Source organism: Oreochromis niloticus, unplaced genomic scaffold, assembly GCF_001858045.2.
Source record: "Oreochromis niloticus isolate F11D_XX unplaced genomic scaffold, O_niloticus_UMD_NMBU tig00007050_pilon, whole genome shotgun sequence".
Classification (NCBI taxonomy): Eukaryota; Metazoa; Chordata; class Actinopteri; order Cichliformes; family Cichlidae; genus Oreochromis; species Oreochromis niloticus.
The window spans coordinates 8818-23155 of record NW_020328330.1 but is presented as its reverse complement, the minus strand read 5'-3'; the positions used below and the strand labels follow the sequence as shown (position 1 = coordinate 23155).

The following is a 14338-nucleotide window of genomic DNA, read 5'->3' as shown; positions in this document are numbered from 1 at the left end:
AGTAGACAGTTTCTGTAATATATAGATGTCCACACAAATAAAAGCAGCTGGCACGTGGGACATTTAAAGCAGGGCAATAATGTTGAGATGCTCACTGTGCCAGTGGCAGTGTTTGACATTTTTATTGTATTTAAAACAAAATGGACCAAAAAACAAACATGCTGAAATTAAATTGAACAAAGTGTTTGTCATTTTAATCTGCAAGCTGCAAGTAATTATTGATAAAAGTCACAAGTTAATATTTAATGTGTTTACTGTGGAGACATCCTGTGGCAGTCATGTTATATTAATTCAATTCAGTTCAATTTAATTTTATTTATATCGTGCATGCCATTTCTTATCAACAGTAGCTTCAAGGCACTTTATATTGTAGAAAGAAACCCCAACAATCAGTAAAGATTGCGTGAAGAGATATTAACCAGGCTTTTATGCAGGCAGCGTTTCATTTTATTTTGTCTCTTTTCTTACCTGAATAGTGACCAGCGATCATTCAGTTGGAGGTTCTTATGTGGGCTGTGAGCCGATGGGACTCTTCTGGGCTTTGGAGCCTGCACTCGGAAGCAGAGAAGGTTTGAGGCAGGTGGTGAAGACAAGCTTCCCGAGAGCTTGAGAAAATAAATTTGTGGTTTCAAAGCCAGCTGCCTGTTATGTTGCACACTTAAAATACAACTAGAGGATTCTCTCATTCACTCTACATTTCTGGCTTCACTGACTGCTTTTTCTCTGTGTAAATGGTTAAAGTGAGAATCTTCTGATTTTTGATCACAGGCTTAGGAAAAGAAACGTGGAGACCCCATACATGGTGAACATCCTTATTGGAGGGCCACACTTCACCCAGTGAGGGGCAGAGGACTGAGCTGGCAGCTGTAACCACTGAGCGCTGGTACATGGCGCCAGGAGTGAGGAGAATAGAGATCCGTCAAAACAACATCGTAGGAACATTATTCTTACCCCCGGTGAGCATTCACTGAAATGGCACATTATTATTTAATGGCAGCGTCTTAGTCAGCAGTGACTGAACTTCACATACTGATGTCCTGCAGGCCCGGGCCCTTTTCCTGCTATGCTGGATCTGTGGGGAATGGTGGAGGACTGTTGGAGTACCGCTCTGCACTTTTTGCCTCCAGGGTTTTGCGAGTCTTTCTGTTGCTTACATGGGGCACAAAGACTTACCTGGACCACAACACATAATGAGTGTTGGCGATTCATATTTCAAAGTAGTTTAAATCTTATCCTAACAGCCTTGTATTTGTTATAATGTTTTTGCCACTCTCTTGAAATGTCCCTATTTATTTTGTTTGGTCAGTCAGCCTTCCAGCTACTTCAAGATCACTGTCAGGTCGATGCAGACAGAATTGGGGTCATTGGCCTCTCCTATGGAGTCGTTCCGACTCTTCGCATCGCCACTACGATTGGTTTTAAAGTGAATCCCAAACTCGCCTGTTTTGAAATCTGCAATATGATCATCACAGTGTTGTTTGCATCAGAAAAATAAATCTGATAGGTGATTATGAATGACGTTAACATTTATCTGTTCCCCTTTCCAGCCATCATGTTTGATTTGTATTAATGGGCCAGTAGGAAGCCCGCTGTTGGACGAAGATGGCAAGAGCAAAATGTTTGAGAGGTAACGACTGGTAACTTTAGATTTTACTCTGAGGCTACTATTATTGTTGTTGCTGTTTTTATTATTATTATTATTATTATTATTATTCAGTCTATTTGAACCAATCACCTCTGGTGTCACTCAAAGGTACAGTGCTTTTTTTAATAACGTGGCCTCTGTACACCTCTACAGTGGATTTTTAACGAAATCTCACATTAAGATGGGCAGTCTAACATAATTTTGAATATAAGGACTGTTTTTAATAGTGTACTTTGTTTGAGGCGCTAAAGTTTTTGTCCTCGGTATTGTGGCGCTCTTCATGATAAATCATGGTGGTAACTTATGGTGAACCTGACTGGGGCAAGGTTATGTTGAGTTTCAGTTTAAAATTATACAGTATGTTTACAGTATGCTTTAAGTGCAATATACAACCCCAATTCCAAAACAGTTGGGATGCTGTGTATAATGTAAACAAAAACAGAATGCAGTGATTTGCGCATATAAACTCCTACTTTAGTCACAATAGAGCAAAGAAAATCCCTAAAATGAGAAAAATATGAAGTCCATTTGAATTTGATAGGAGCGACATGTCTCAAAAGTTAAGACAGGGATCAGATTAGGAAATTACTCTGCTATATTTATGGGGTATTTATTGACAATCATTTTAAATCAGTTAAACTGATTTGGCTTTGCTGTGGCAAGAAACTAAAGAGGTTTCCACATCTCCTCTTTACTGGGTGCGGGGAGAGTGTCAGACCTGAACAGACTGGGTAACATTTACCAGATGACATGATGTGCTTCATTTCATGACTCTTTTTCCTTTTCCTTGCCATACTTTTCTCTCCCAGTCATTCTGGTACAGAATGATCTTGAATCATGCCGTTGACAGTGATACACCTATATCTGTCGAGTGTTGACCTTGTTAGGTGTTGTGAAGTTCTTTATCATAACCATGGAAATAATTCTCTCATCACCCAATTTAGCTGTCTTCTAAAGTTTTTGCTATCGCTCTTGTAAATTTTACACTCGTAAAGCCTAATGAATCCAAGTTCAAGTCTTAACTTGAGTCATATTTTGAGTCTTTAAATCCAGTGTGGTGGTGTACATTACAAAAATATGTCATCGTGCAAAACGTAGCTATAACCTGGGCTTTTATCTAGTTGAGTCGTCAGTCTACTGCAGGGCTAACGTTATAGTAATCACTGTTTTTAACAATTTCGTGATAGATGATAACAAACAGTACCATCTCTGTCCTCTTCTGCTCTTTAAGCGACCAGAAACATTGGGAGTTCGATGATCGAGGCTATGTGAGTTTCAGAAATGTCTCTCTGCCGATAATCTGCCCCCTGAGAGCAAACGGAGGTTCTTCTCTGCCATCACGCATGCACACAGAAGCACACGTGTATAGAGCTCAGTAATCTCTGCTCTCTATTATTGATTTTTATTTTTATTTTTTTATTTTTTTCTTTCTTTTTGTAGGTAGAGAACATCACCTGTCCTCTCATGTACATAGTGGGTGAAGATGATCTGTGTACTGCAAGCACAGAGAATGCAGATGTGGTAAATTACTTTAATAATAAATACAGATTACATTTTAAATGTTATGTTGTCCTGTATATATATTTGGAGTCCTCGTGATGTCTATTGAAACATGTTAAAATATTCTAAGAATACAACAGTTATTTACATCCACCTGAATGCGGTTTTTGTGTATTGTCTGTGTGGATGACTGCACACTGTTTCATTGTTTACTTTGATCACTGGTCATCAGATTGAGGAGGCCCTGAGGTCTGCAGGTAAATCTCATCAGTTTACCCGTTTTCATATCCCGGCGCCGGTCACCTGATCGAGCCACCCTACACACCGTGTTCAAGAGCGTCTCTATGGAAAACCAAACCAGGAAATGTGAGCTAAAGTTGTCCTCTTATTGAATTCTATTAAGGATACCATATAAATGGTAAGTAAATGTGTTGTTTTATTTTCCCTGCAGTATTCACTCTGTGGGGAGGTCACCCCGCACCCCACGCTGCTGCTCAAGAAGATGCCTGGAAGAGGATCCTGGAGTTTATGGAAACCCATCTGAGGCGATGAATCACCGCATGGACAATAATCCATCATTAACGGGATTCTGAAATCCTGCATTTGTCTGAGAGAGAGTTGTGAAGATGTCCCACAACTGGTGTGCAACTTGGTGAAAAGAACAGCAATAATAATAATAAATAAATAAACTAATTTAAAATTTTTGGGCCACAAGAGGTCGCTGCTTGGTTGCTATCAAAACAGGCATTTTAATAGGAGTCAATCTGCAGAGTACAAAGGAAAAAGCTTTCAGCAGTTTAGACCCACAGATGCTGGGCTGCCAGGTACGGCTGCAGTTATACTCATCAAGTAGTATAGGTGTTATTTTTCTTGACTGGACTGCATTACATGTACACATGTCTGTTATTTGTCTTTCTTAAAGATAGCACAGTTCTCATTTCTCAGTTTGTGCATCCTTGTTTCCTTTCGTCACCTTTTTGACTCCTCTTCTCACAAGGGGAGAGCGGGGAGTAAAAAAATTAAATAAATACCCAAGATGAGACGTTCTTCCTTCAGAGCAGTCATTTCAAAGTGACGTTCAGTCACATATAGCATGTTGTAAAGCAGCATCTGTTAAACATGTCTCAGTACTGCTGTAGATTATCATTTCTGTCAGATGAACGTGCATGTTGTAATGACAGACAAATATGTGGAAGTATCATCCATTTATATATATTTTTGTTTCACAAATACATATTCCACACATGCTATATTAGAAACTCACCAGCCATTTTATTAGGTATACATTGGTCGTGCCTGTTTGGACCCTCTTTTGCCTTCATTACTACATTAATTCTTTGTGAAACAGATTCAACAAGATGCTGGAAACATTTCTCAGAGATATTGACATGATAGCTCCACACAGTTGCTGCAGATTTGTTGGCTGCACATCCATGATGCAAATTTTGTGTTCCACCACATCCCAAATGTGGATTGAGGTCGGGTGACTGTGGAGGCTTTTTGAGGACACTGAACTCCTGTTAAAGAGACTAGTCTGAGACAATCTGAGCTTTGGGACATGTGTTTTCCTCCTGCAGTCAGCCATCAGGAGATGGGTACCCTGTAGTAATAAAGGGATCGACAGGTTCGACAACAATATACTGGTAGGCTGTGGTGTTTAAGCCCAATTGGTACTAAATAGCCAAAAAATATCCGCCACGCTATTTCACCACCAGCAGCCTGAACTGCAGGATCCATAGATCCCAAAGTTCATCTTGCTTACATCACATTCGGACTCTACTGTCCAAATGTCACAGGGGAAATCTACACTCATCCGATCAGCAACATTTTTCAGTCTTCCGTTGTCCAAGTCTGGTGATCCTGTGCATGTTGTGGCCTCAGTCGATAGGAGTAGCCTTCTGCTGCTGTGGTTTATCTGCTTCAAGGCTCGAGGTTTAATTTTATGCCTTCAGAGATTCTATGCTTTGGTTGTAAAGAGGGAGGTCCTGCTGCCTTCCTATTACCGCAAATCAATCTGGCCATTCTCCTCTGACACTGACATAGTATTTTCACCCACAGAGCTGCCGCTTACTGGATAGTCTCTCTTTTTCCATAATAGATGGTTGTGTGGTAAAATACCAGCAGATGAGCAGCCAATTTGGTACCACCAACCATGCCACATTCACTTAAATGACCTTTCTTCCCCCTTTGATGCGCAGTTAGAGCTTAGCAGGTCATTTTGACCATATCTACATCTGTTGAGTTGCTGCCTTATGATTGGCTTATTAGATATTTGTGTTAATGAGCAGGTGAATAGGTGTACTTAATAAAGTGACTGGTGCGTGTATTCAGCAAACATTTCCATACTAAAAAGAAGTATCAAACTCTGATGCTTGGTTAATGATAGTCTCCCAGTCTCAAAGGATGTCTAAAAAAAACAAAACACATACTCTCTTTAAATGAGTAATCCATGTGCATGCAAACTAATTCTTTTGTTGCTTTGGAACAAACAGTTCATTGCAAGCAGAGGTGACCATGGCGATGAGGGCAATGAACTCTTTGAAGTCGATCTCCAGATCTCCGTTCTGGTCGAGGTCAGCGAAGAGTTTATCCAGAGTGTCATTCTCCTTGATTTTTTGTTCAGCAGGAAAATTGCATTAATGCTCATCATTAGCAGTAAATGGACAGTATATTTAATAACACTGATAAATCTGTAGCATCACCACTAACTCTACTAGGCTTAAATTTTAATTACACCAGAATAGAAGGAAAAATGTTAGTTTATCTAATATATTTTTAACATCTCTGAGACTCAGCTGTGCAGCATGTCAACGCTCGAAAGGAAGCAAATAAAAATCCACTATAGCCCCAAGCAACCTCAGTTAGTTGTACATGCTTTGCTTGTATAAATTTTAAATTCATCAATAATGTTTGTGAAATTCTGTGCAGCTTTTTTCTTATTTAAATACACACTGTGCTGCGTGCCAACAAACTGATGCATGCTCATTATTATTGTTCTAGTTACGTGTCATAAACACACCCACTTTGCAGAAGATATCTTACCACTATGAAATTATTCATCTCATTGTTGATAAGTTCTTTAAGGTCTGCTTTCTTCAGATTGGACTTCTGACCCGAGTATTGGTGGAAAGTTTGGATAATAGTGAGCATGCTGCTCTCCAGGTCTGACACAGCAGGCTTTGTGGCCTGAGACAAAAGCATGAGCCCTGGAGTCTTGGCTTTTTAAAAAAAAGAAGCACTACACATTACTTTTCTTATGTTCAGTATACAGGAGTTGCTGCTCACACTCCGAGTTGCACTAATGTGTCCGGCAGCTGTCCCAAATGGAATGTCAGGCCGTACTCACGCCGGACACCTCCTTGACCTTATTTCCACGAGCCCTCGACTCAGCTGCAAAGTGCTTACGGGGTCAGTTTCCTTTTCATCAGAATTATCTGCCGTCATTCAGACATAAGTTGAGCAATGGTTTAACCAATTTCCATCAAAGGGATGCCGGAATTAAACAGAACATAGGATGTAAGTTAAGGAAATATAAGTTTGACTATGGAGCACATCTCCTTCAGCGTTCACAATAATGGATTGCATTTCTCTCAGTCAACTGACTGTTTGGGGGGGGGAAGCAGCTAATAGTGGGCTCTGTGTTTGTTGTTTTTTACATCACACTAGGAATGAACAAAAAGCAGAAAAAATCCCTGTAAAGATGCAGACTGTGAAAGTCTGGTTTATACCATAAATCTTACCAGGCGTAACTGGGTTTTTGTGTTTCAAGTTATAAGCACATGTCAAGACTTCTGTCTCCCATTGCTGATGTGATCCTCCTTTTTTCTTCCCTATTAATGATCTACGGTAATTTGTCCCCAGGGCTTTAACGAAATCATTGTGATACAGAGATTTGGATTCTTGTGCATGCATTGGATAAAAAAGTAATTTTGTCAGTGTTGCCTCCCTAAAATGATGACCAGAGGGGCAACTGGTTTCCTGTTCAACAACGTGTGGTGCTGTGATAAAGAATAGAAAACGGGACACACGTTGAGCTGATGTCAGTTTCACAACAGGAAGGTTTATTCTTCACAACAGCTTAGAACAGCTTCAGGTATCACCACACTAACTGCAAAGCAATGGCCTTATGCTTCAGTCCAGTTTACCATACATGGCCACAGTTCCCTGAGCTAGAGACTGTATAAATCTCTCAATACAACTTTGACAAAACATAAACAAAATGTTGCTTAAATCCATTGACAATATCAGATTCACAATGTATCACAATAAACACACTTATTTTACAAAGATAAACAAAACACAATAGTGTACTCTGTACTTCATTTTAACTACCTTTACAAACATCATAAAATTAACTCGTTTTTAAACATTTTAATTCTCGTTCAGCACTAACTTATCTATGTGAAATGTATTTCCACTGTACTGACAATATAACTTCTGTTTTTTAATATAGCTATTTTACTCTTTACAAGAAAATAATGTCTTTGACATAAAACAAACATATTCACTGTTCTTATACAACCTACAACTATATAGAGTGCAATGCTCCTTTAACAGCGTTCACTACTACTATGCAGTCAGCATTGATCAAACAGTTTCCTTATAACACTCTATAAATGTCTTCATATTAAACCACAAACTTGTTCTTGTAACCACAACATCAACCAGAAGAATAAAACATAGTATCAAATCAATTTATCAGAGTACATAATACATTAAGAGTTCACAGTCCAGAAGTCTCTCACAGGTCAGATTAGCTTCCCCACACACACTCAGTATCCCACATTAGCCCAGTCCGCTAGCATTAGCATCATTTAGCCTGCAGTCTTAACCCACAATTCGGACACAACTCAGAACGAATCCATTTCTTTAGCGAGTTGCGCTTATTACCAATATAAACAACATCCTCTGTTTGTAAGGTCTGCAGTATACATTCATTTAAATGCATTTACTAACCTGTGATAAAGAATAGAAAACGGGACACACGTTGAGCTGATGTCAGTTTCACAACAGGAAGGTTTATTCTTCCTCTGTGCCCCAAAACGCTACTCGATACCACTGCGCGTAATGCGCCCTCTAGCGGCTGGATGCAGAATAGCATTGTAAACTGACAGGTACACAAATACAATCATAACAAAAACCTTTAGGGGGGGGGGCTGTTTTCCCCAGTTTATTTCTGATACCAGATTTTACTAGAAAGCTATTTTCAACTCTCTACATCAGGACTGAATGTAGTTCACCAACTGCTCCTCAGTCCAAACTGATTTTATGGTTCATACGTGTCAACTCAGGGAACTCCTGCCGTGACCTCCCCTCTGCGAGCACACACACACACACACACGCAGAAGGAGAGAAACAGAAAGATCATTAATGCAGAGGCTTGCAGCATCTCTTGGATTTTCACTCTCTGTCGGATTTCAGAATAACGGTCACATAAATTTCATTACAAAGTTTTTACCTTTGCTTCAATGTGTCTTTAAACCCTTTCTCGTTCAAATTGTTTATTCACATAGTAAAGCAGTAGCTCAGTAAGTAGGAACAGCGATAGTTTAAAGACATTTTCTACAATACAGAGGATTTCATCATCCGCAGTTTGTGAAAACTGCGGTTAAAAAACAAATCAGTAAATTCACAAATGATGGACTCTTTTCAGAGGTACGCTTCATGTACTGATTAACATACACTTAAAAGATGTACATTAGGCTGCACACTGGTTATGCCATTACGGATTTTGCTCAAGAGTCTGTTTAAGCTAAAAACTTGAAAAATATATATCTGTATATTTTAAATCAGTAACATAGATAAAATGTTTTTGGATAACAAACAAGTCACAATTTAAACACTGTTTAAATAATCAAAGAGATACTTATAAAGGGCAGGCTACAACAGACATGCTTACCGGGAGCTGTTTTGTCTCTTTTGCATAAGCCACACCAGCAACGCTCTGTGCGGATAGCAAAGTCTGCGCTGTGGGAGTGTCCGGACCCTCCACGCCAGGATCTGCAGCACAACCTCGCACTGGTCCCCAGGGGCACGGCAAACTTGTAAGCCCTAGTTCCGGCTCCCGAAAAATATGCTTGAGTTGTTCTTGTGTCCAACAAAAATGAGTTCTGCTATGTTTTATTTTTAATGTTACTGCGTTGAAGTTAGCACAATTTAAAATCAAAAAATTATTAGTCTCTTAAATGAATGGCATCTTGTTAGACCGGGAACGGGGGCTTAAAAAACTAATACATTGTTTTACATTTTGTGCACTTGGGCACACTTCAATGAAACTCGAAAAGTGCGACACACAATATGGAGATGATGACTTGGCATTTGTTAGGGAGGAGTGTAAGTATAGAGAGGAGGAATTCCCATTCATGTACTCTGCAATGTACATTGTGTCCTTGTAACGTGTTTTACTTTTTTTCTAATAAATAGCTGTGAAAAAACCCATCAAAGTTGAGGTAAGTATTCACCACAGTATCATGTTTTTTATTATTAGGGTCAAATTTCTCTTTGTGTAAAAAATTAAGCCAACATCCAAGTGTCAAAGGTCAGTTCTAAAAAACAAGTCAGTCCCTGAAGCTTATTTGTGCCACAGATGCTAATTCAGTGACTGCGTGTAAGGAATGTTTTGGGACCTGTCTGATCTTAAAAAACTAACTTTGTTGTTACATTACAGCAATATTGAGGAAAGTTTTAACGGCTGATCATGGAGCAGGATGAAGGTCAAAGGGAAACTCCCTGCCACGCTTCCGGTTATGCTTCCATCCGGCGTAGTCATCCAGCCGGTCCGTGCTATATCGCCCTCCTGACCCGGAGTGGTATATTGTGTTGTAGAAAAGTTTGTTCGATTCTCTCTCTCTCTCTCTCTTACCAAAATAATAAATTCTCTGGGGGGGTTTTTTCATACGTTTATGGTACGAGACGGAGGAAGCATCCCGATCTCTCGGAGGCAATTGACCGGGATGAACCGACGGAACTTATTCAAGTTCTCAATATGTGCGCTGTGCTTTTTTTCACTAAGGGTTATTTTACACGTACAATGAGTTGAGGCCAATATGAAATTCTTTGCTTGGCTGGAGGCATTAAGAAATACTAATAACAATTAGAGGGGTTGTTGAGTCCTCCTCGATATGCGTAAAACAAGGCCGTTTTCTTTGAGGGTTTCTGTCTATTGAGAAAACCTGTTGTAAAAGTAGCTCAAAATAATGAAGAAAACTCTTTACTTTTGGTCTGATAAGGAGTTGCTGCACAAAACATACCTCATCGGGGTGTTTTAATAAAAATATTTGGGATTTGGGAGTTCTGAATACGGGCGCGGCGCTTTTTTTTTCCACTAAGGCTTACTTTACACATACGAGGTAGCGCATCCGAGGGTGTTTTAATTGTTTAAGTAAGTTTCCTAAGTATTCACTAAGGGATATTTATTTTTTACAAGAATGAGGTGGGCGGCCTGTAGGTTACAAGCGAGTAAAAAGTTCTTCTTTTCATCACAAGCGCCTGCCTCCACCCCGCTCTATATGCCGCTCTGTCTCTCTATACAGCACTGACTCAACAGCTGCGTCACCCTTATGCTTCAGGATCCCCCCTCCCTCTCTGATCCCCCTCATGCTTATGGAACATGGTGCACAGGTCTGAAAATGACTAGACACTTCCGGAGTATTTCTGGTAGGGTCAAAATTGAGGCCTTCAATAGTAAATATGCTGTATTTGAATATGTCATACTCAAAGACGTAGCCCCACTTTCCACAGCCCTCAATAGGCAGAGTCCATTCTCCCCGCAAGCTCCTCGGAGCCGGTATCTGGCTGCGGAACATGAAGACCTCCTTATTTCTCCCTTCTTTCCGCGGAGCATTGGTTGCTTCTGATCTGTTACTGTAGACGGTGACGGGGGTGTCGCTGATAATCGACGAAGACCACTCGCCGCTGCTGCCTCCCATGCTTACGGCCTCGGGAGAGCAGATCTCTTCCCCGTCCAAGTACAGAGGAACGCAGGGCTGTAGAATGAAAGGATCCATCTTGTGTCTGCGCATAGGATAGTGCGCTGCCCTCTCTGTTTTTATTCTCCTCCCTCCACAGACCCCCCTCCCTCTAAAAACTTTTTTTTATTTTTTTTCTCACAACAGGTGGCGCAACAGGTGTCGCGATTATGGATCATATTACACACTTCCGGAGTCCCCCCCCTCCCCTCTCCGGATGCAATTCGTCACGCTTAGGGATCAAATTACACACTTCCGGTGGGGGAGGGGAGGGGTCAAAAGGTCAAGGCTAGGGTCATCAATCAAATTTTGACACAAGGTGTATAGGAGTATTTTTTTCACTATTAATTTTATCAATTTATTTATCATTACCTTAACGCTAATCCACTGTTTAGGTTTCTTTATTTATTTTAGTTCACTTTCTCCTATTTGATCACTTTGATTTCTTAACTATCATTATTTCACAGAAAACCAACAAATCTACTTTTTCTCCCTCTTTTGTCATCAAGGAATTCACACACACTCACAGGCTGGTCACTCGCCCCCACCTTTCTTTCTCTCTCACTCACACACACACATTTTACTCCTCCTTTGTTCCACCTGTGAACCCACCCCTCGAGGCTGGCTCACACACACCTCATGCTTCTCACAGTCCCATTCAAACTTTCTGCGAGACACTTCCTCTGCTGATTCAGGACAACGCCCTGATCAGCACGAAGAGCGGGTGCCGTCCGCTCTTATACACCTCAAGCTAACTAGGACAGTTGTGCGATCTGAAGATCGTGAGCCTAACATTTGCCTCACGAATTATTCAAACTGCGCCACGGACTGGATACCGCAGTTTCTCTTCCCCAGAAAAATAAAACCAAATTAAACCCCCCCAATTGACTTCACAGTTTGCAACAATTCATGACACGGCCTCCTGCCGCGATTTCTGCACACCACAAACACACATTTTTAGACTCAAATTCTTTTGTTACTTTAATTGACTCCCGTACTTCAGACGAGACGCCGACTCTAACGGCGCTTTCACACACACTACGCAGTCTACACACACTGCAGTCAGGTTATCAACCGCGACTAGGATCCAACACCTAGCTTTAGTTATTTAAGGCGCCCTCAGTGCCCAGGTCACCACCCCGGCTATCCTGTCCCACAGGTCCCAACGACGCGTCCGAAGGAGGGTGTAGTTGCCAAACTCTGAGCACACAGCCCTCAGCTGCGACAAGGCCTTTCAGCCCCACTTTCTAACTAATAGTAACACGTTTCCTGCTTTAACGCACGGAGGATGGATCACACACCGCCACTTTTTTCCTAATAACTACGAGGGATCACACACCGCCACGGATGAAACACCGATTCTATTAATTACTAACTAAGACGGATCAAACACCGTTTCTTTAACATACTGAGTGAATTTACACTGAGACACCCTGAACTTAGCGAATAGATAATTTAGGATTTAAACAATATGCACGGTTCGAAAATAAACAGGTCGTGCTTACCTTTTAATTCAATTCAATTCAATTCAATTCAATTTTATTTATATAGCACCAAATCACAACAAAAGTCGCCTCAAGGCGCTTTATATTATACAGTAGATAGCACAATAATAAATACAGAGAAAAACCCAACAATCATATGACCCCCTATGAGCAAGCACTTTGGCGACAGTGGGAAGGAAAAACTCCCTTTTAACAGGAAGAAACCTCCGGCAGAACCAGGCTCAGGGAGGGGCGGCCATCTGCTGCGACCGGTTGGGGTGAAAGAAGAAAAACAGGATAAAGACATGCTGTGGAAGAGAGACAGAGATTAATAACAGATATGATTCGATGCAGAGAGGTCTATTAACACATAGTGAGTGAGAAAGGTGACTGGAAGGGAAAAACTCAATGCATCATGGGAATCCCCGGCAGCCTACGTCTATTGCAGCATAACTAAGGGAGGATTCAGGGTCACCTGGTCCAGCCCTAACTATATGCTTTAGCAAAAAGGAAAGTTTTAAGCCTAATCTTGAAAGTAGAGATAGTGTCTGTCTCCCGAATCCAAACTGGAAGCTGGTTCCACAGAAGAGGGCCTGAAAACTGAAGGCTCTGCCTCCCATTCTACTTTTAAATACTCTAGGAACAACAAGTAAGCCTGCAGAGCGAGAGCGAAGTGCTCTAATGGGGTGATATGGTACTACAAGGTCATTAAGATAAGATGGGGCCTGATTATTTAAGACCTTGTATGTGAGGAGCAGGATTTTGAATTCAATTGTGGATTTAACAGGAAGCCGATGAAGGGAAGCCAAAACAGGAGAAATATGCTCTCTCTTTCTAGTCCCTGTCAGTACCCTTGCTGCAGCATTTGGATCAGCTGAAGGCTTTTCAGTGAGTTTTTAGGACATCCTGATAATAAAGAATTACAGTAGTCCAGCCTGGAAGTAATAAATGCATGAACTAGTTTTTCAGCATCACTCTGAGACAGGATATTTCTAATTTTAGAGATGTTGCGCAAATGGAAGAAAGCAGTCTTACATATTTGTTTAATATGTGCATTGAAGGACATGTCCTGGTCAAAAATGACTCCAAGGTTCCTCACAGCATTACTGGAGGCCAAGGTAATGCCATCCAGAGTAAGAATCTGCTTAGATACCATATTTCTAAGATTTTCAGGGCCGAGTACAATAACCTCAGTTTTATCTGAATTAAGAAGCAGAAAGTTAGTGGCCATCCAGGTCTTTATGTCTTTAAGACATTCCTGCAGTTTAACTAATTGGTGTGTGTTACCTGGCTTCATGGATAGATAGAGCTGCGTGTCATCTGCATAGCAGTGAAAATTTATGCTATGTCTTCTAATGATGCTGCCTAAGGGAAGCATGTACAATGTAAATAGAATTGGTCCTAGCACTGAACCCTGTGGAACACCATAACTGACCTCAGTGTGTGAAGAGGACTCTCCATTTACTTGAACAAATTGGAGTCTATTAGATAGATATGATACAAACGACTGCAGTGCAGTACCTGTAATACCTACAGCATGTTCTAATCGCTCTAATAGGATATTATGGTCAACAGTATCGAACGCTGCACTGAGGTCTAGCAGGACAAGCACAGAGATGAGTCCACTGTCAGAGGCCATAAGAAGATCATTTGTAACCTTCACTAAAGCTGTTTCTGTGCTGTGATGAGCTCTGAAACCTGACTGAAACGCTTCAAATAAGCCATTCCTCTGCAGATGATCT

General features: G+C 40.9%; 1 protein-coding gene and 1 long non-coding RNA gene across 2 annotated transcripts; both read right to left on the bottom strand.

Moving 5' to 3' along the window:
• Window positions 1–5337: 5337 nt before the first annotated feature.
• On the bottom strand, window positions 5338–6612 carry LOC109198393 (protein S100-B). The gene is made up of 2 exons (XM_019353836.2): window positions 6188–6612; window positions 5338–5760 (listed from the first exon to the last, which is right to left on the bottom strand). The coding sequence occupies exons 1-2, from the start codon at window positions 6344–6346 to the stop codon at window positions 5608–5610; spliced, it is 312 nt and encodes a 103-aa protein (XP_019209381.1). The 5' UTR covers window positions 6347–6612; the 3' UTR covers window positions 5338–5607.
• A 562-nt stretch (window positions 6613–7174) lies between these two features.
• Window positions 7175–9554, bottom strand: LOC112845367 (uncharacterized). The gene is made up of 2 exons (XR_003218182.1): window positions 9045–9554; window positions 7175–8460 (listed from the first exon to the last, which is right to left on the bottom strand). It is a non-coding gene; the product is annotated as an uncharacterized LOC112845367 (long non-coding RNA).
• Between the last annotated feature and the right edge of the window lie 4784 nt (window positions 9555–14338).